Source organism: Psittacula echo, assembly GCF_963264785.1.
Source record: "Psittacula echo genome assembly, chromosome: 1".
Classification (NCBI taxonomy): Eukaryota; Metazoa; Chordata; class Aves; order Psittaciformes; family Psittacidae; genus Psittacula; species Psittacula echo.
Window position 1 is genome coordinate 65,668,440 of NC_137735.1, and position 21,671 is coordinate 65,690,110.

General features: G+C 36.2%; 1 protein-coding gene across 1 annotated transcript in view; it reads left to right on the forward strand.

Annotated features, from left to right (window-relative positions):
* The window catches only part of TTC29 (tetratricopeptide repeat domain 29), a gene marked incomplete at its 3' end in the record, with an annotated part of 134,407 nt that overhangs the window by 53,975 nt on the left and 58,761 nt on the right, over positions 1 to 21,671 (forward strand). Inside the window, exons 5-7 of the mRNA XM_080638920.1 lie at positions 62 to 274; positions 3,521 to 3,606; positions 19,502 to 19,593. Coding sequence (XP_080495046.1) covers positions 62 to 274; positions 3,521 to 3,606; positions 19,502 to 19,593 — 391 coding nt within the window. The remainder of the gene's footprint in view (positions 1 to 61; positions 275 to 3,520; positions 3,607 to 19,501; positions 19,594 to 21,671) is intronic.

Here is a 21,671-nt window from a genome sequence, read left to right on the forward strand (position 1 = left end):
GGTTAATAACTTAAAAATTGTATTGATTATACTGATTGTAATTACCAATTACATTTTTCAGGTCATGTCTTGAAAGCTGCTGAGTATTATGAAGTATTTTATCATCTAACGGTTGGTTCAACATGGAAGGATGTGACAGGCCGTACTTACAATTCACTGGCATCTGAGTATCTCTGGAGAATTTATACATTACTAGCAGACAAAATGCTACAAAATAATGAGCACCAACAGGCCATCAAAACACTAAAAAAAGCCTTAAAAATGGCAAAAAATGGTAGGTGGAAAATAACACTTTCCCACTGCTTTATTTGACGTGCATGTTATGATTTTCCCAAGAGTAAAGTAGAAATTGTCAAGTGTTTGACTGGGTGATTATTTCCTAAGAAATGCAAAGACCAGTGCTATCAATACACTTCCAGATCTTACTAAAGCAGAAAAGCCTTCTTCCAGACAACAAAGAATCTTTTAGATTCCTGAAAGCTTAGTGTCCAAAAAAAAATCAAACAAACCCACCTTCTGGGAATAATAGTGTACAACAGTGAAGTCATAATCAGGAAGTAAAGTCACTAACAAAAGCTCAGCCCACTGATTTTTTGATTGGGAAGTCACTGTTGATTTGGCAAATTTTGAGTGCTGCTAGCTGCTGGGACACCACCTTTTCACTCTACATATTTATTTAGAACTTGAAAAAAAAACAGTTTTCTATCATAAGAAACCAACATTTCTTCCGTATATCTTTATACTTGGAAGCCTAAATTAGAAATTACAGAATTGCAGAATAGCTGAGGTAGGAAGATACCCTTGGAGATCATCAGAATCAGCTAGAGCAGGCTGCTCTAGACTACATCCTGTTAAGTTTTTAATACATCCACAGATGGAGATTCCATAACCACTCTGGAAAATATTTTCCACTGTTCAAACACCCTCACAATAAAGAAGTGGGGTTTTTTTTCGAGCTCAGATGGAATTTCAGGTTTTGTCCATTGCTTTTTGTCCTGTCACTGAGCACCACTGAGAAGAGCCTGGTTCCATCTTATTTACTGCTGCGTAAGAGGTACTAATAAGATCCCCCTCTGAGCCTTCTCTTCTGAGGCCTCAACTGTCCCAACTCCCTCAGCCTCTCCTCCAAGGACAGATGCTCCAGTCCCTTCATCATCTTTGCAGCCCTTTGCTGGATTTGCTGCACGATGCCCCTCTCTCTCTTGTGCTGGGAGCCCAGCATGTGACACAGCACTCTTGGGGTGACCTCATCTGTGCTGAGCACAGGCAAAGGAACACCTCCCCTTGACCTGCTTGCAACACTCTGCCTAATGGATGATCCCATTGGTTGCTTTTGCTTTGAGGTTGCATTGCTGTCTCACCTTGTGTATGAAGATGTTGTGGGAGATACTGAGAGAAGCCTGGCTAAAATTGAGAAAAACAAAATCCACTGCTTTTTCTTCATCCGCCAAGCCAATCATCTTATTGTAGAAGTCTATCAGTTTGGTGAAGAACAAATTGCCTGTATTAAATCTGTGCTGACTACCCCTGCTTGCCTTCTTGTTCTAAATGAGGGCTGTATGAAGCTCTGTCTATGTATGGATAGGTTTAAAATTGGGGGAAAATAGAGTAGCATTTGAATGTTATACATAATGTGAGATGTTGGTTAGCTAGAAATACTAGCTTTGGAGCATTTCTTACACAAGAGAGGGAACAGAGAAGAGGGCAAATCTTACAAGTTGACTTTATGGAAATACTTAAAATTTTCCATATATTTTTAGAAATCTTAATAGTCCTTGTTTCTTAAAAGATGCTGTTAAATGTCCGCTTCTACAAGCTTACTTTTCCTAGATGATTATCCAAGATGATTATTGGATAAAAGATAGAAGGTTTCAAGTGATCATATTTTTCCAATCACACCAGTTCAAGAACCTTTCATGGTATTCCTTAAGGGGCATATTTTGCATATGAATTGCCCATAAAATTAATATACAGTATTACTTCAATATTTATCACCAGATACATTAGGTTTTTTAATTTAATAATGTGTGCAGAATATCCTTGCCATTGTTCTTTTAAAAATGAAGCTTTAAAAGCTTCTTTCAGATGAGTTGTCTAGTCCTCATTCCAGAATCATAACCTCTACCTACAAAGCACATAGTTAATTTAGTTAAACCCATACTGACTCTGGCTACTATTTGTAATATCTATTTCTGTCCTTCTGGACCATCATCTGTGTTTATGTATTTTATGAATTGGGATTAGATATTATCCACTTCAGACTCTCAGACTGTTCTTAAATGAGGAAGGAAGTGTTTTATATCCCTAGCAAATTTTCATTTATTATCCTGCTGGTCATCTGTATTTTAAGCCTTTTAAGGGTTATAGCACTGGAAAATACCATCAGGGTTTTGATTTGCAGACTTTTCATAATTTTTGTAACGTATTAGATAGAGCACTACTATGGCCTCAGCAATTATATCATTCAAAGATTTCCAGAACTAGATGTAGACTTCTATGTGTTCAAACATAAAGAAATTATTAGTAGATACCTTAAATAGATAATCTCCCCTTTCATTGCAACTGTATTTAAGCACTTTATGAAATATCTTAAGATGTAGTTATGCTTCAGGTTTATTTTTCCACTCTTTATTACATTTGACAAGATGGATATTGAAAAATAGAAAGACTGAGGTTTTGTTACTTTTTTTTTTTTAATGGATACTCATGTTCTGGAGGGAAATTTTTGAATATAGTGTGATACAGTAAGCAGTTATATAATTAATTTATGTAAATTTCAGTACTGAATGGATGATTTTCTATTGAGGGAGCAATATAAAAATACCAGCAAGCAGTGTTTGTTAGATTAGTATTACTGAAATAAAATCTGGAGTGGAAAATGTGATGCACCTCAATTAGCAACTGCCTGTGCAGAATTTTCTATGACTTCTGCTTGCAAGTGTAAGTTATCCCTCTTTTTTTTTTTTATTTATTTTTTTATTTTTTTTAGCTATTCCACCCTAAAGTAGCTTTCAAAATGACCATGAGAATAACAAATATGAATGTTATCTACTGGTAGTTCTCTCTTGGTATTTCATGAAGTTTCGCATCAGCAAAGTGTATGGGTCAACATATTTTGTGTTTATATTTTTTGTTATCTATGGATAGTTACTTTAATTTTGTATAGTAATATAGAGAGAGAGGCTAGTGTGATTTTCTTACGTGAAGACACTGTTATTAAGCAATTCATGACAGAGACCATTACAGCATGTTACATTGATAGTACTGCATTACTTACTGGCAGATATTTTCTTTGACTTTGCTGAACTTTCTTGTTGAACTCTCCTTAAATCCATTGCATCTATTTTTAATTGCCAATATACATTTTTGGAAATTAATAATTGGCAACGGTAAGGAGAAGGGGATAATTAATGTAGTATTTAAACATCTGTATGTTATTTTAGAACCTGCAAGAACTCTCTGTACTAATGTAATTTGTTCAGATTATGCTGGTGAAGTGTAACTTTAATCCTTTCTTTAGCAGGTGAAATGAAGATCCAAGGAGAAGCTACATATTGCCTAAGTTTAGCATATTATTTTGCTGGAGAAAACCAGAAAGCATTATCAGTAAGTTTATTTTAAAGTTGTTTTAGCTTTCCCAATGCCTTTCTCTGACTCCTTGGCATCTTAGGCATTTTGGAGAGTGAAAAAGACTTGGAGAGACTTGGCTCACAGACCTTTTATAACAGTATCTAGATCTGTAAACAGGGATCCATGTGGCTTAAGCAGTTACGGTTCAAATAAATTCCAGAACTGATGGAGTCCAGGTTTCCATGCGTGGATCTGTAGAAATAATATAAATTTATAATTCAGGTTATGTGTGACTAGCTTTCCTTTTCCTGTATTCATACATATATAAACCAGCTACTTTTTAGTTACGGTTTTGCTATAAAACACCGTTTTGCAAGCTAGTTTGATGCAGCATATTTGTGAGCAACAAATAAAAATACGTCAGTTCAAATGTTCAGCTTTTCAGAACATCAGGAATTTAGAAGAAACATGAATCACTTTTGGCATGAAAAGCTGTGATGCAAAAAAGATGCAACCCCCTTCTGTTGATACTTCAGTTCAAGCTCCTCATGTTTTCCTTGAGTATCTCATACATAATAATTCTAACAGAATGTGGAATTCCAGTCTAGAAGGAGGGTTCCTCTAGTTCATCATAGGTTGGGATGAGAGGAAAGATAAGCAGCAACTTGACTTTGTCTGTGCCAGTCATCAGAGAAGTTATAGTCCTCCATTATCCTCTTAAAAATGTTGTGTGGAAAATCAATTTGCATATTTTGTCCATTATTATTGCAATTAATCAGCTGGATAATTGCTATTTCTGTTTCTTCCTTTAACTGCAGAATGACATGGTATTGTATTAATGAACACGCTCTATAGAGGTCATTCTTTGAGGTTATTTTTTTCTGGTAGTTATTTTTTTCAGAAAAAGGCCAATAGAAGTCACAGAGTGAATTCAGCATGAGTTTCAATATTTCTTGATTGGCCTCTGCAGTATAGGAAAGGTTCTAGATTTCTGTCTTAAAATATCTTCCTACATGCTTTTAACAGTTTGTGATACAATCGTTTCTAAGAGTTATTGATTATACATAATTCCTCAATGCTGATAGGCCTATCTTCCGTATAAATCAACTGAATGCTGGAAAGTGGGAGCTTGTTCTTACATCAGTTGTAATTAAAGTCTGTAGCTGAATGTGAAAATATTTCAAAATTTTAAAAGCTACATATAATTTTATAAAATTATATTTAATTGTTGCAACAGCATTGAGAAGAAGATTATTTGGTCTCTTCCAAGAATATGGTACAAGAGATTAGACTAGAATTTTTTGTACTGAACTTTATCTTCATTGTTTTCTGACTGACAAGTGTGCCATCATTCTTACCTGATCAACTTATTTGTCAAGTTTCTGAGACTTGCAATAAACTGCGTGAGTGATGATGAGCAGCAAGATAACAAATGTGCTAAATAAAGAAGCCTGAGCACATATTTGAACTCTCCATCACAGAAGAAATTAATTAATGAACAAGACTGCACAGTCTCCGTGATATGCAAAGGATCAAACTACCCTTGAAAGTGCCAGAAATATTACATGTCCTGGCATTATCTTCTCAGGATCCATTTTGCTTGTATTTTGTAGCTACTCCTTTCCCTGCATTGCTCCCCCTTTGCTCCTGCCAAAAAATTACAGCAGTCATTTGGATGATCAATTTCTCTATTTCATATGCAGATTAATTTTTTTTTTTTTTTAAGAAAGATTCTGAAACCTTGAGTTTTGTAATGTACTACAATTAATTTAAAATATATACACGATAGGTTGTGCCTATTGGGTTTGGTCTTACAAAAACACCTGACAGTTAAGGAAAGCGATGTGTATTTTTGTGAAAAGGGAAAACAAGACTGTAGTACAAAATATAAATGATACTTTATGTTAAGGGTATAAGATGTTATTTTAACAGTAATGAAAATACCAATACATTTCAGTGTAAATAATATTAAATATTATTGTATTATGTTATACTGGCATTTCCTAATATGGCATTTCCAATAATATTACGTAAGAAACCTATGAAGTACTTTCTTCCAGAAAAAATAGTGTGTGTTGTGGCACTTAGAAAAAGGAGTACAATTTTAGTTCCTTTTGTCCTTCACGGTGATCAATATAGACAGCAATAAAATATCAGTGGTTGACAGTGCTGTTGAGCACAAGTTGTCTTCACTCTCCAATTGGAAACCATTGCCTAAAATTTACCCTTCTGTTCTCAGTTTAATGGTCTCTTCATGTGAGGGGAGCTCAGATGCTTACAGAGATGAAATCATTGCATCCTATTCCCAGAGGACTACTGGTTATCATTACACATAACATGCAGACAATACTGCTAGGAGCCAGTTTGCCTCATGGTAATATGTAGTTCACCACCAGCTTCTGTAGCATGCTAAAGAGGTCTTGCCACACAGCTTGGGACTATTCGGATGTAGACTCAGGGGTCTCAGCAGTTATTTTCCTGCTTTGCATCAGTTTTCATCTTCTTTATCCTTTTGTGCTGTGGTCCACCTCAGGCAGTCTCCTTCTAGGGGAATCTGAAAGGAGCAGCTGTTACAGATACCATTTCCTCCAATTGTTGCCACTGGTTCCTTTTGCTGTTTAGCGTGCTTCTCCCTCCCCCAACATGCACGCACAGTAGCATGCATATAAACTTGTTTCTCTTTCATTCGTGTCTTCTAACAGGGCAGAGAAGCATATGTTCAAAATATTCATTATCTGATGCAGTAATTAAAGGTTGAAATGATTAAGCCGCAGCCTATTATATAAAAAATATGCAGTCACTTTGTATCGAATGGGCTAGTTTTGTTGGAGAAGGAGTTTTATTTGCTAGGCACTTGGTGTTTAATCTTACATAATTTGATTTGGTGTGTAATCTGTATAAATTGCTTTAATTTTATTTGATAGATATGATTGATTTCAGTGGACCTACTCAGATGTATAAATGTAAGTGTTTTCAAGTTTAAAAACCTGAGAACTAATTATGTTCAGTAGCAGTGTGGTATGTTCATAATATTTTTCATACCATCTGGTTTATAATCAAGCCTAATGGCTATTTCACAAAATATGACACAAAATATTAATAGTTCACATTATATAGATTTTATCTTAAACATTATAGATTTTGTCTGGGAGAGTTCTCCATCTAGACTAATTTTAAAATACGTTACTATTTGCTAATTTTTCTTTAGACTTCTATAACAAGCTAAATATTAACTGAAACACTTCTGTGTCATTAGAAACTTTGCATGAGGTATTGCAATCTAAGGCTTGATGTGGGAAATTTTTTTTAAACTGGGCTTTCAATAATGCTTCAAAGAGCTGGACATCATGGATTTTTTCCTCTTTTGATTAGGGTTGTATCCCAAATCATCAGGAGAATTCCAGTCCTCATCCCTTGTCTAAGCATTAGGCTTTTTCTAAGTATTCTTATATTTTAGAGATTGAATCCTGTGTTTCAGAGATGTTACACATTTAAATAATAGAGGCAGTGCTCATGAGTACTGAGACTCATGGCAAAAATAAATGTGGTAATTTATGACATAACGTTACTTGCACGAATTGTCAGAATTACGATATACAAGCCACAGGCATAAAATTATCAAGAAAATTTATGAACTTACAAAGGCATCTTCACATTTGAAATGACCCTATTAAAGTAATCAGAGGTGATTTATGACCATAAAGTTAATTTCTGCAAAACCTATGTCAAAACAACTGAAAATTTTTTCTCAACTCATGCAGCTAGAGAGAATACAAGTAAATGTGTCTGGGATGCAGATATCCTGAAATGAGTATCACAGTAGATTTTATCTAATTACATCTATTATATCTAATTGTATAGATTATGCCTATATGTATGTATGAATTTGGTGAATCAAGGAGGATCTTAGGAGTAAAAGAATTCCAAATGGTGGACTGAATGTCATCCTCTTTTCTCTCAAACTTTGTGAAAGGTAGTTCCTTTGAGATATGCTTACTATTCTAGTGCTTTGCTAAAAGGCTGAACATTTCTGTCAGTGGTGAGTGGGTAGACACTGAGTTTATGTTTAATCTTGCATTACTGTTACTATGAAAAGAAGCACTTAAACGAACACTGGCAAAACACATGAAAGGTGCTATGCAATGGAAATTATTTCAAAATTCCCTCTTTTAAATCAATCAGATTGTCTTTTATTCATCTGTAACTGATATTTAGCAACTAGTAATGAAATGTAACATTCTCAGCTTAGCAAATGCATCACCTGCTTGGAAAAGAAAACCCACCAAAAAACAACATTTTAGCATACCAGTTTAAGAAGAGGTCTTGTCATTCTTTATCTTAGAATGATTTAATCTTAGAATGATTTGGGTCAGAAGGGACCTTAAAGATCATCTAGTTCCAAACCCCCCGCCATGGGCAGGGACACCTTCCACTAGACCAGGTTGCTCAAAGCCCCATCCATGAACACTTCTAGGGATGAGGCATCTGAACTTCTCTGGGCAGCCTCTGCCAGTGTCTCATCACCCTCACAATAATGAATTTCTTCTTTATACCTAATCTAAATCTACCCTCTTTCAGTTTAAAGCCATTTCCCGTTGTTTTTTCACTACATGCCCTTGTAAAAAGTTCCTCTCAGATTTCTTGTAGGCCCCCTTTAGGTACTGGAAGGCTGCTATAAGGTGTCCTCAGAGTCTTCTCTTCTCCTGAACAACCCCAGCTCCCTCACCCTGTCTCTGTAGGAAAGGTGCTCCAGCCCCCTGATCATCTTCATGGCCTTCCTCTGGATATGCTTCAGCAGGTCCACATCCTTCTTACGTTGTAGGCCTCATTTCTGAATGCAGCACTCCAGGCAGGGTCTCAGAAGAGAAGAGCAGAAGGGCAGAATCACCTCCTTCGCCCTGCTGGTCACGCTTCTTTTGATGCAGCCCAGGATATGGTTGGTTTCTGGGCTGTGAACACACACTGCCAGCTCATGTGCAGTTTCTCATCGACGAACACTCCCAAGTCCTTCTCCACAGGGCTGCTCTGAATCACTTCTCTACCCAACCTGTAGCTGTGCCTGGGATTGCCCTGACTCAGGTGCAGGACCTTGCACTTCGTATTGTTGAATTTCATGAGGCTGGCATTGGCCCACCCTTCAAGTGTGTCAAGGTCCCTCTGGATGATATCCCTTCCCTCCAATGTGTTGACTGCACCGCACAACTTGGTGTCGTTGACATTCAGGGTGTGTCATGGACAGTGGGACTGAGGGTGTACTCAATCTCACTGTGCATATTGCCAAAAAAGATGTTAAACAGCTTCACTCTTAGAGGCTTCATTTTTATAAGAGCAATTTTTAATTGTTCTTAAAACTGTAATCATAGAAATTTTGTATTTTTCATATCTGAGGAATAAAAAAACAAGCAAAGCTCTGAGTCATCTTTGAAAGTAGGGATTTCTGATTGATCTTGACACTGACAATGGATTATGTACAGAGAAAAGATTTCTGCTTGAAGGCCTAGAATTACTGAGCCAATTCTGAAACTGATTCAATTTTATGTTTCTGAAAGGTCACACTGCTGCTAGTCATTTGTGAAGATAGCACAAATAAAATTATGTGAGAACAATTAGTGCTGGTAGTGAACTTTGCCCTGACAAAATATACTAACTCAAATACTGATGGAATTGAGAAGGTAGAAATTATTTGTGTTGAGAATCTTAAAGAAAACCCGAAACTTTAGGAAAAAGGTGAATGCCTGATCAGTTACAATTTTGTTGATAATTTAGCACTTAATTCCTAAGATGAAAGAAAGATCTAAATTTTCATTTGAATGTGAAAGTCAACAGTCTGTTAGTGAAGGGAAGATTCCTTCTGCTAGTTTAATCTAGATAACAATTTTCCTGTCTTAGCCAGTTTCTTGAAAAACTAAAACAAAAAATAAATAACAGGGAAAATATTCTGAGTAGCCTAGAGATGTAATGACATTATTCTCCTTCAGTTCTCTTCTGTACACAACACATGTATACTTTCCTTGGAACATGATATCACTTTCCTTTTGAGTCTGTGTTTCAAGTTGCATTTTTCTTGCTTAATGGCATCAGAATAACTCCCCTCAGTAAAAAATGGATTTTTATTAAGTGTCCTACAAGAATACCCTTTGTAAGAAAACAGTCTTAAATGTAGTGCTGCTGCGGAATTGTAACAGTAAAGTTATACAAAAATTATAGAGCACGAAAAATAAAATCTGTTGCATATGTAAAAAAATCCATTACTTGATGACAAGCAAATCAGATTAGCACATTTCCATGTTTTCCCACAGCAACTAAGAAAATAAATGCACTAGTAACTTGTTGATATCAGCCTTACTCTGCAGGAGTCTCATGTTCCCTAAGACTGGCTACCATAAATGGGTGGATTTTCATCTCATCTTTTACGATCTTAAATTTAATCATTCATACATCCCAAAAGAGCAAGATAAGTGCAGTGAGCTGCAGATTTGACTGCATGCTCCATCAGATAATTCTATAGCACCTTTTCAGTATTTTAGGACTATCTGATCACAAGTGTTCTTATGAATCTAAATACAAGTTGGTGACATAAAGTTTGGGGGCTATGCATGGAGGATATTGTTTTGTTGGCATGTTTGGTTTTAATTCCCAAATGGTATGAAAGTTCCTGGATTTATATCTATTTATTAGGTTTATGTAGCCTTACTTATATCCTGAATTTAGAAGTCATTTAATTTAATGTATCAAATGTAGTTTCCCAAACTTCAAACTCTATTTCTTAAAAATTTTGACTGAGGATATCTGTTACAAAATGACAAGTTTTACCATTACCTTATACACACATGCACTTGCACACATACATTCTCTGTATGAGTTCACAAAAGAACCGAGGGGGCTGCAGTGCAACATTAATAAGAATATTTACATGCTTCTGCTTTAATAAGAACAACATAAATCCTAATGTCAAGAGAATTCTTTGTATGACTCTGAATCATTTCCATGAAATTATTGCTAGCTATTTTCTTTGAACTTGAAGCAACTTGTCTAGTACGATACTGGAGGTTTACTTAGCTCTAATATGTTGAAACATTGGGGACAAAGCCATAAAAACTCCTTAAACTGCTCTGCAAGGCAGTGGAAATATCTTTGCATCTATTTTTCACAATGCAGGGCATGTAGGGCAGAGCAGCTAGCAATCATGGAGCCTTCACTCTGGTCCTACCTTTTTGATGTAGCTGATGAGACAGAACAATCTCTGCTATTCTCAGGCAGGTTGGCCGATGGGGATGACTCTTCCTTATGCTTTGCCAGGCAAGGCGGGAGCTCAGAGTGTGACCACAGCTATACAGTGTCTGTTTTATTGGATATAAGGTTACAGTTAGTCCACTTGCCCTGACTGAGGTTTCTAAAACTGTAATAACTGTCTTCTGTCAGTTAAAAGATGTGATTTAGGCAGACATTTTCTACTTACTCTATTGAAACTTTTTTTTTTAGAGTAACTAATAAAATATACTACTTTTTTTTTTCCTTTTTTTTTTTTCTTTTTTTATTTAAATAACTGCTGATATACAAGTTTCCACTCATTTCATTCCCACAGGCTAGGAGCAGAAATGGCAAAGCAGTACAACTGTATCTTATAGAGGTTATTTACTTTATGTACTTCAGACTATATTGGATTTTTAGCTTAGATGTGCTAAACCTTGAACCTAAATGCTGTATATAATTGGAGGAAAGAGTTAGTTACAGCATGTCTGAGTTCGTAGCTTATATTATCTAAGACACAATAGCACAAAAGATCTTAAGAATTGTCAGTAGTATGTCCATTAATGAAACCACACATATACCCAGGGCTGAAGGAAATGACTGAAAAACTGTATGAAAAAAATTCTAATTCTGTTAGATAATATACTTATGGAAGTCAGACTTCTTATGTATTTTTAGAAATGAAACATTTGTGTCCACACTGTACAAACTCAGGAATTTCAGTACTTAAGTGCAAATATATTCAAAATCTGGGAGGGTTTGTTTTCCTTTGTATAGTTTAGTTTAAATGAACAGGCTTAAAAAAAAATCTATAAAGTAAGGCTTTTAAAATTAGGTTGGTTTCTCAAATTGGTATAGTTCAAGCTACAGCAATTTACTTATTAAATACATGTTTATATTTCAATTCAGTTGTTCCCATTGACTTCAATGAGACAGCACATATTCAGGTGTAAGCAAATGCTTAACAACTTTGCTTGATCAGAACCATCGATAGCTAGATTGGAGAATAGGAGATCTTGATTCAGGCATCAGATCTTAAGGAATTTAAAATTTATCCTTTGATAGATAAATAGCTTGAGAAGTTAAAACACTGAAGTGTGCCAGTATAAAGCATGGAGCTTGCTGCTTCATTGCTAGAAGCAATTTGTTTTGCTGTTTTGCTTTCAGCTTATGTATTATTTCAGAGCTGATCAAAAGAATTGGTAGCAAAGTGTGAAATAAATTGTACTTCTAAATAAATCGATTTAACATTCCTTGGTGCTTTAAGTGATTTCAGTAATATTAATATTTAAAATATTTCTGTCTGAAATCTTTTTATTACTACATATAGCAATAATGGCCACCATTTCATTCTGCTGTTTTTCATATTAGAATATTACACTGTAAACATTGTAAAAATACTATCTTTTAGCACTGAAATAGATGCAAAAGATTTCAAATGTCTATTTGCATGTAAATGACTCAAGTTTTATTTAGTCAATAAAACCAGTCTATTAATCCTTTTACTACATTTCTTACATGGGTTTAAACCAAAAAACATGAGGTTTTCAGCTGAATGAGAACTTTTGCTTAACTTTCGTATAGGTAGGCAGAAAAATAATGGCTTTTAACTGACTTAAACTAGGAAGGTGTGAAAAACAAAAATTATCTCTGCAGGTTTTTCCATTGTATTATGCACATTTAAGGATATGTTTGCTTGCTTTTAGCTAAAACTGTGTAATTAAAAATACCTGTTCATGGGTGGACTAAAGATATTAATAAACATGTAGCAGAATATTTATAGCTGTTTTGTCTAAGAAGTAATGGGCATTTAAGCATACACATGCATATCGTATGATATTAATGTCTTAGGAGGCTTACAGCAACCTGACAGACAGGTACATTCATGTAGACACAACCGTGTGATAAAAGCAGTCCAGACATCTGGATCACAGTGCTGCTATACAGAAACATTTCTGAACAATTCACATTATTGCACTTACCCAAATTTCCAGTCTTGTCCACCCCTTTCTCCTTGTTTCTTTCTCAGCTTCTGCCTTTGTCTTCTATGTACTTGCAGAATCTCATTTTTCCTTTACAAGTCACCTCCATCTGCTTATGTGTCAGTGTGGTCCTCGTGCCACACATCACATTGAGGAATTCTCAAGATGAAGGGCTGTATTCACATCAGTACTTCTGTCTCAGCACTGTTTCATGCTTGTCACTGTTCTGCACTCAGCGCCACACCGCCTTGTTTTGTCAATAACCATTTATTTGTTGCTGGAATAGTAGCAACCATTACATCTGACCTCCCTGTTTCATCAATTATGGATAGATTATTGGATGTGAACATCTGCAAAAGCTTGCTGTTGAACTTACCTCCTGGCTGGGATTAGATAAAGTATTAAACTGTTGTTTATTGTCAGGCCAAAACTCTACTGGGAAGCCAGGGAATTCCAAGACTAGCGGACTCCCATCAGCAAGCACCAAAAATTGTTTAGTATTGCCACTGTTTCCCATAAGATCGTAGCCATTTATTATTTACACTTATTACTAGTTGTTATAACATACTTGATAAAAGCTCTTGGCAGGCACAGTGTTTCCAGCTATTGTCACATCTGTCAGGATGGAAAGGATACATAAACTGTTTTTTCCTCTTATATTGCTGTTAAAGGGTAACAGATGAAGCTTCTTCACTCCAGACTGTTAAGCCATGCTTTATTTTGAAGAAATATGTCAACAATGGCTGGTTTGGAAAACATTGCATTCCTGTACTAAATAAAGATTGCAACAACATTTACTAATGTCTCTTGCAGTTGAGATTTCAAAATGCATGGTATTAACAAACTAAAATGCCTGATTTTGATGCTTGCATAGGTTTTTGCTTTGAAGGACCTGACTGATTTATGTATGTATTTATTTATTTATTTATTTATTTATTTTAATAAAATGCTTCATGAGATATACTAAATAATAAAATGATGACTGCATTCCTGCAATGTTGTAGGTGTAAAGAGTCAGAACTAATATAATTTAGTGGCACAGAAGGCCAGAATTAAGAACAGTAATCCATCCAGAGGCTAATACAGAAGAAATGGATGGGAACAAAAGTTAATGTTTATTCAATCATGTATACATTTCATCTCTTTAAAGTTTCCTGTGCAGCAAAACAAAGCATACAGGGTGAACTACTGACCTTCTAGGAAGCTAACAGACATTTGAAATTGCTTGGGGAAAGGAACTTTTCCAGTTAATTACTTGTATTTACATATCGTCCATTAAGAATCAAAGCAAAATACTCTGCGTATTATGCAAAGCATACAAGACTAAATACAGTCAAAGAACCCTAGGTCTTAACTTCATAGACTGTTAAGGAATTAGTAAAATATTTGTATTCTCTCATGCTACAAACAGATACAGACAGAGTAACCCAAATCGTGAATTTCCATTCAAGTTTATGGAGTGTCAAGGTAAACAATGCACTTGATAGCCACGCATAACGGGGGAGGGAAGAGTGGGGACTGAATAGAACAGTTACCCCTCAGGGAGAGTATCAACCAAGCAACACCTTGTTGACAGCCATGTCCTAGAACAAGGGTGCTGCACTTCTGTGTTTGACTCAGCAAGACTTCTAGATGGGTTCCTCTACATCTCTCCTCATCCTCCTGTCCCTGATTCCCTTGCTCCTAGATGCATGCTTATGCTATGCATTATCCAAATACACACATTAAAGCCCCTGAAATAGCAGTTTGGCCAGTTGCAGACAAAGTCTTTGTCTCTGTAGGAACAGTGACAGTTTGTACATTTCTGGTTTGGGTTTTTTTGGGTTGGTTTTTTTTCACAGTTTATTTATCAAAACTGCAGTCCAATGTAATTGGATGTGACTAAGGGCAAGAAGTTAGTATTCACATTTACAGAATTTGAGTTGATGTGTTTCAGTTGTGGGAAAAGAGAGAGAACTAACAATTCTAGCAAATCAAGGACTATTCACTCTCTCCCAAGCATGGCACCCAGTTTCAGTATCCCTCAACTGTGAGCATGCAGACAGAATGCTGTACTGCTTCTACCCTGGATCCTAATTATGTCCAAATACATTTATCATTAAACAAGGTGCAGCCTGCCATTCAGTTGATACTGGTGTATTGCTTTCTTGGGATCAATAAGCTCTGCTTATTGTAATCAATACATTACATGAACAATATAATTTTCTTATTGCTGTCCAACCTTTCTCACACTGCATTTTGGCCAAAATAAGAATACATCCAGGTTTGCATTGTGAAACTCTTCTTTGACCTTACCCAGGATGGCCACAGGCATGTAACCTCTCAAATTATGGTAATAAAAACTGTGATTTTTAGGTGTGTTTAAATATGCATTTCTTGGGGAGCTATGGGAGAGAGTTCACTGAACTGTAAAATGCCTCTGCATAAGGTTCTATTGTCTTTTATTTTCACTTAATGGTATCAAAATGATTATTTAGTGACTGTCAGAGCTATGTGTATTTTCTAAAAGTATTTAAGGTTCTAAGTCATATGAGTCCAGTAGTCTCACTAAATTGCATTGTCTTCTACCAACACCTATTGTTGGCTCCAGAAAAATGTCAGATGCTTGCTAGCTAGGCCGGGCCTCAGCCTGTTAGTGCAGTGCCTGTCAGAAATCATTAGCTACTGATCTCTTTGACTAATGTTCCAGTTGATTGTCTGATTCATGTTCAAGATCTGTAAATGAGGCAGAAGCATCTTTACTGCTTACCAGATGTGAAATGGCTAAACACAGCTAGATTTTCAGAAATCAAAATAAACGTATTTCCAATAAAGTCTGACAACGATATCAAGTGCAAAGCTGAAAGCAGAACTACGGTTTTGTGGGTTTTAAAGTTACAGTATTATAAATCAATATTATGCCTTCATGTTTTTGTCAGAGTAATGTATTTTACCAAAATAGCAAAATACTGGTAGTAGCATTAATCTTGTGTCGAGTTGGATAGACATTCTTTATTCAACATACATTCATACCTTCGATTTTTACTCTTTTGTCCATTATCCTCAGATGTGTCAATGTTTAGGACAGCCTATGTCCTTTTGTCTGAGTCCTCAGTGTATGCTAACAAGGTATGTGCATGTGTTTGTGTATGCATAAAAGTACAGGTGTGACAACAAAAAAAAAAAATGGTGGGATTTTGAAGAGGGAGAGTCTTAGGGGAGGAGCTGTTTTATATTAATAGAATAACCCCACGAGGGTCGTACTGGCATAATGCTGAGATAACTAGAAGCAAATCTGCTCCTGGGATCTGACTAATATTTTTCTTGGCAAAGGGGGTAAACATGAAAATCACCTCTATCTACAGAATCAGTGCAAGAGCTATATGACAAATAGGCTCTAGTTTGAGGATTTAAGCAGAGCTTGTTACTTTATCTTTGCACTGTAACTAATTGCAGCCACAATAGACTTACAAAGACCCAGGAAGAGAGTTGATTTTGGAAAGAGATGCTCCCACAGTAGCTATCGTCCTTCCAGGTGCACCTGCATCCAGCTTTTGCTGCTGAGCAGGAAAACAAGGGAAATTGTACAATGCATCCTGTTGGGGTTTTTATATTTATTCCTATTTTGGAACCATAAAAACTCCTTTTTCTCTTTCTCCCTTTCTTTTCCATTTCTTTCCCCTTTTCCCTTTCTTTTAATCTTTCCCTTTTTCCTTTTTTTTTTTCCTCTGCATACATCAAAATAATAGTGGATAGCATGTAGGACAGTTGTCTGTAATGTGGAAGACAAAATTGGAGTCTTCACCCTGCCTCCTTCCCACATTTTGCATAAATAAGAACAAGCAATTGAAATCCACTGTTCATTTCTATATGACTTTTATTATCATTTTATTTTGTTTTTTTTTCAGCCAGTGATTCTACTGTAGACCCACAGAAGTATGAAGTTTGAGACAGTCAGTGTGCTTGGTCTCACAGAGCCAAAAATTAATTCATTATGAGAATCAGTGCAGTTTTCAGAATTTTTATATTGTTAAACTTATCTTACATTTTCTTTTTAGAGAGAGAAAGAAGTGTAAATTATTCTGATCTGTTCAACTGCATATACAATGGTATTTTTGCACTAGTTGCTAGGAGTATCAAACTCTCTTTGAAACAGTATGGAAATTTTATAATGGAGTCTAGCACGATCAGGATAAATGTATTGCAACAGCTTACTTCCTCAGAAATCTTTGTACCTAGCAAAATAAAACTAAAATTAAAAAAAGAGAGACATTTTGCTCCTTCAGTAACTCTAAATCTCTGAAAACATTGAGTTACCAAGATGACATTTTAATGCACAGTATTTACCATAGAATACTGAAGCAGATGAATATTACTTTAATAAGAAGACTTTTGTTCCTCCAACATTTACATGTTAATCCAGCATTTCATTCAGCCCTACCTCCTCTCCTTTTTCTATCCTGAATGTTGAATTTAGGGCATGCACCGTAATTGAGGAGGCTCCTCTTCACTTCCTCCATTAATCTAATAAATGGATACTGGGCAACTGTAGGGTATGGGGCACTGTACAGCTCCTTTCCATCAAGAACGCATCCCTTTCTGTGTCCATATGTAATATAAAAAGCTGGAGGAGTTACTTACAATGCAAGCATATTTTCTATTATATTTCTATTTCTAATACAGGATATTTTCTATTGTGATTTATGAAGATTTCCTGCCTTTCATGTAGATGATTTAATTATCATTATTTCATCATTATTTAGAGTGAAACGTCTGATTTGTATAATGCAGTAGTAATCTGGGACCAAAATGAGCACTTTTCATCAATACAAATGAGTGGCTTCATTTATTTACTTACTTCTTTCTAGCAACTGTTTCAGGGATGCAGTGAACCAACTTTATACTTTAGCTACTCAGTCTAAGTTTTCCCTTGGTTTTAGCTGTACTTTTTAGGCTTTTTCATATCTTTAATAAAAAGAAAAGTACGGTAGCCTAAGCCTTAGGCACCAAAGTAAACTTTCTGTGCTAGATAGTAGCAACCAGAGGCCTAGTTAAATATTGCAGAGGACAGTTTAAACTCTTTCAGGATTTCAGTCCTGTACATAGCATTTTGGAAACCTCCTGACACTTTTATGGCAGGTTTTCTGATAGGGACACAATTACTACAACAAATGTTGTAGCTCCTCTGGGTTAAATGCAAACCCAAGAACTGTTTTTTGGATACTTGTATGTGTCTCTGATACTATCCTGGAGTATTAGAAGGACACACTACAAGCTTTGACAAATTTGAGTTTTAGGCGAGTTCTGAACTGATGTGACAACTTACTAACTGAGGTGCATTTATGCTCTTTTTGTCATACCTTGTGCATTGAAAATGACTCAATTGAGAATGACTCTGTTGAGAATGACCTTCAAGTATAACATGCAATGCTAATGTACCTGAGAATATAACTGATAAGGAAGTACTCGAGGTATGGTAAATAGTGCAGTGCACATTAATAAATGCTACTTTTTGTGCACACAGAGCTTATATAACCAAAAAAAAAAAAAATAAGAGCCTTGTCCAAGGATACTCCTGCATGGAGTAGAACTCTTTCAAGAACTAGCAAATCTGAGTAGTGGAAACTGGTAGAAATGGTGACATCCACAGCATTAGCACACACAGGTTGTCTTCTTTTGACCCATGTACTTTGTCAATGACAGGGGATGCAGTCTTAACAGAAAATGCCCTATCTTTTATCTTAGTTTAAATAGGCATCTTGGGGCACGCACGATACTGTCATATGTCCCTGGGCATCTCTCATCCCCCTTCAGAGCTGGTAAATGACATTCGCTACTCCTTTCTTGGAATGTGCAAAAAGGATTTCCATAGATCATCTTTGGAGATTTGCTGTTTCCTCATGTGTGTAAGAGGTTGGGTCAAGCAATAAATAGGAGGGAGGAAAGAATAAGATTTAATTTTATATGTACTCTCCCGTCATCACCGTTGGAAACAGAAGGGCTGAAAAGAGAAATTATGCAATAGTGGTGATGGCAGTGTTAAGTTAAGATTACACATTTTTATACAGCAGATGTAAGCCTTTGGTTAAGGAAGTGGTCATGATAATAGAGTACATTCTCAGCCAATGTTAACAAATTGCTTGTGTGCGTAAATAGTCATAAAAATAACAACTTTATCTACAGTTTTTTTAAGGCAACATAGATTAAATGAATAGCCTATAAATTATTGACTTCTTGTGCATCCAGATTCTACTAAGAAAAGTTGTCAAGTTGATAGTTTAAAGAAAGAAAAATATTAAGTTTATTTCAGCATATCATTCTAAAACACTACAAATGCAAAAGATACCATCTTAAGGTATTGATTATCAGACATTCATAAAAGCACAGCCTCTTAAGATCTTTTAAATTATGGATAAGGAAATTTATATTGTGAATCAGGTAATATCCCTTTGGCTTTTGCAAAGTGGTAAAATACAGGGGTTTAAATGCAAGTTATATCTCTTTAATTTGTATTTATTGAGTAGTTTCAAATAACTATAAGTAATGATCAAAAAACTAGTCCCATTACAGCTAATTAAGGAAGAAATGTACAAGTGGGAAAACTTCTAATTTTGTGTTTCATATGGACAGAGTGACTGAAAAAAAAAAAAAAAGAAGAAAAAGAAAAAGTATAAAATCTTAGCATTGTATTTATTGGGGTTTATTTTCCTGTTTCACAGACCTTGGACACCTCTGTAAAAATCTTCACACCACTTTGTGATTCTGCTGGCCTAAGCAGAGCATATGCAGCTATAGCCAAGATCCTGGTAAGGTAGGTTAGCACATCCTTGTCAGTGCAGATTCATTCAACTGTGAAAGACTTAAATTGTTAGAGGTCTGTCGCTTCCCATTACTGACTGCTTAAATTTTAAGCAGTGCCCTTCTTGCAGTAAGTGACCCTTTCATGGAAAGTTATTTGAAGCTGGTACGTATTTTCTAAAGTGTATGATCCAAGCTTTTCTTTACCTATAAACTATAATATGTCCTTTTCCACTCCGTACTTTGAGGACTGGGGTTTTTTTGTATGTTTGTTTGTTTTACCCAAGATTGGGAGGGATCTTACTGGAAAATGGAAATCCAGGCATATTTTCCAGGTTAAAAAAGACTTTAAAGAATGTAGAAAGCTTCAGCAGGTGTCTCAGTGTAATCTTTCTGAGCTCTAAGTTTCTATTTATTGTACTCTCTTCTGTGGAAGAATTTCTAGTTTGTGCACGTGTAACTAGATATAAATTTGTCACAAATAAAAAGCTTGTCTTCAATGTTTTCCTTTCAGCAACTGAAATTAAAATCTACTTCCAGGTGAACTCATTTGAAACTCTTCAACTTGTTACACAAATAATTTTGACATAAAGTTGTCTAATGTAATTATCATATGAAATAAGAAACATAAAAGAGGTTAAAGTTAAGGTTACAGCTTATCCTTGATTCCTCGTATGTTTGGGGACTTCAGTGCATATGATGCATGATAGAGGTTGGCAATTTTTTTATAGAGGAGGACTTCTCACTAGGTTCATTTCTGTGTGCAGAGTAAATTCTCCTGTCTGAATTAGATTCCTTTTCTCTCAGAGAACATAGGGGCTAGCAACAATCACAGTTTCTCTTCAGTTCCCTAATACATAACTTACAGCTACCACCCTCACTGTAAAAAATTTCTTCCTAACATCTAATCTAAATCTACCCTCTTTCAGCTTAAAACCATTACCCTTTCACAAGGGTATCACAACAGGCTCTGCTAAAAAGTCTGCCACCATTTTTATAAGCCTCCTTTAAGTACTGAAAGGCCACACTAAGCTTTCTCTTCAGGCTCAACAAGCCTGACTGTCTCAGCCCATCTTCATAGGAGAGGTGCTCCAGACTTTCTGTGGACCTGCTTCAACACCTCCCTGACCTCAATATGTCTTAGCATAGCTTCTGGGAGGATCTGCTCCATGATTTTTCCAGGCAGAGGGGTGGGACTGACAGGTCATTAGTTCCCATGGTCCTCTTTTCTACACTTTTTAAAAATAGGTGCAATGTTTCCCTTTTTCCCATCACCAGGCACTTCACCTGGCAGCCATGACTTCTCAAATGTACAGCCAATTCCTTTGGGACTCTGGGATGCATTTCATCAGATCCCATAGGCTTATGTATGTTCAAGTTCCTTGGATATTCATAAACCTGATCTTCTCTTACAGTGGGAGGGATTTTGCTCCCCCAGTCACCATCTTGCAGTCCATCCACTTAAGAGGAGTTGAGAGGTTATCAGTGAAGACCAAGCCAAAAATTTGTTGCTTACCTCAGCCTTCTGTTGTCTGTTGTCACCATTTTGCCAGAAGTAGTCATCAGGGGGGTATGCTTTCTTTGACATTCCTTTTCTGGCTGACATACCTTTAGAAGCCCTTCTTGTTATTCTTTGCATCCCTTGCCAAGTTCAGCTCCAGCTGTGCCTTGGTCTTCCGCATCCCACCCCTACACAGCCAAGCAGCATCCCTATAATCTTCCCAGGATATGTGTCCCTGCTTCCACTGCCTTTGCATTTTCTTCTTGCCCTTTAGTTTGACCAGCAGGACTTGACTCAACCATGCTGGTACCTTGCGTTCTTTTCTGATTTCTTACACCTGAAGACTGAGAGCTCTTGTGCTCTATGGAAAGTATCCTTAAAGATCTGCCAGCTCTGTTCTGCTCCCTTGTCCTGAGGACAGTTTCTCAAGGGGTCCCATTGACTAGCTCCTTGAAGAGCTAGAATTTTGTGTTTTCAAAACTCAGGATACTGACTTTATTCTTCACCTGACCCATATCCCTCAGGACTGTGAATTCCAGCAGTGCACGATCACTGCAGCCCAGGCTGCCTCCGATCTTGATGTCATCAAT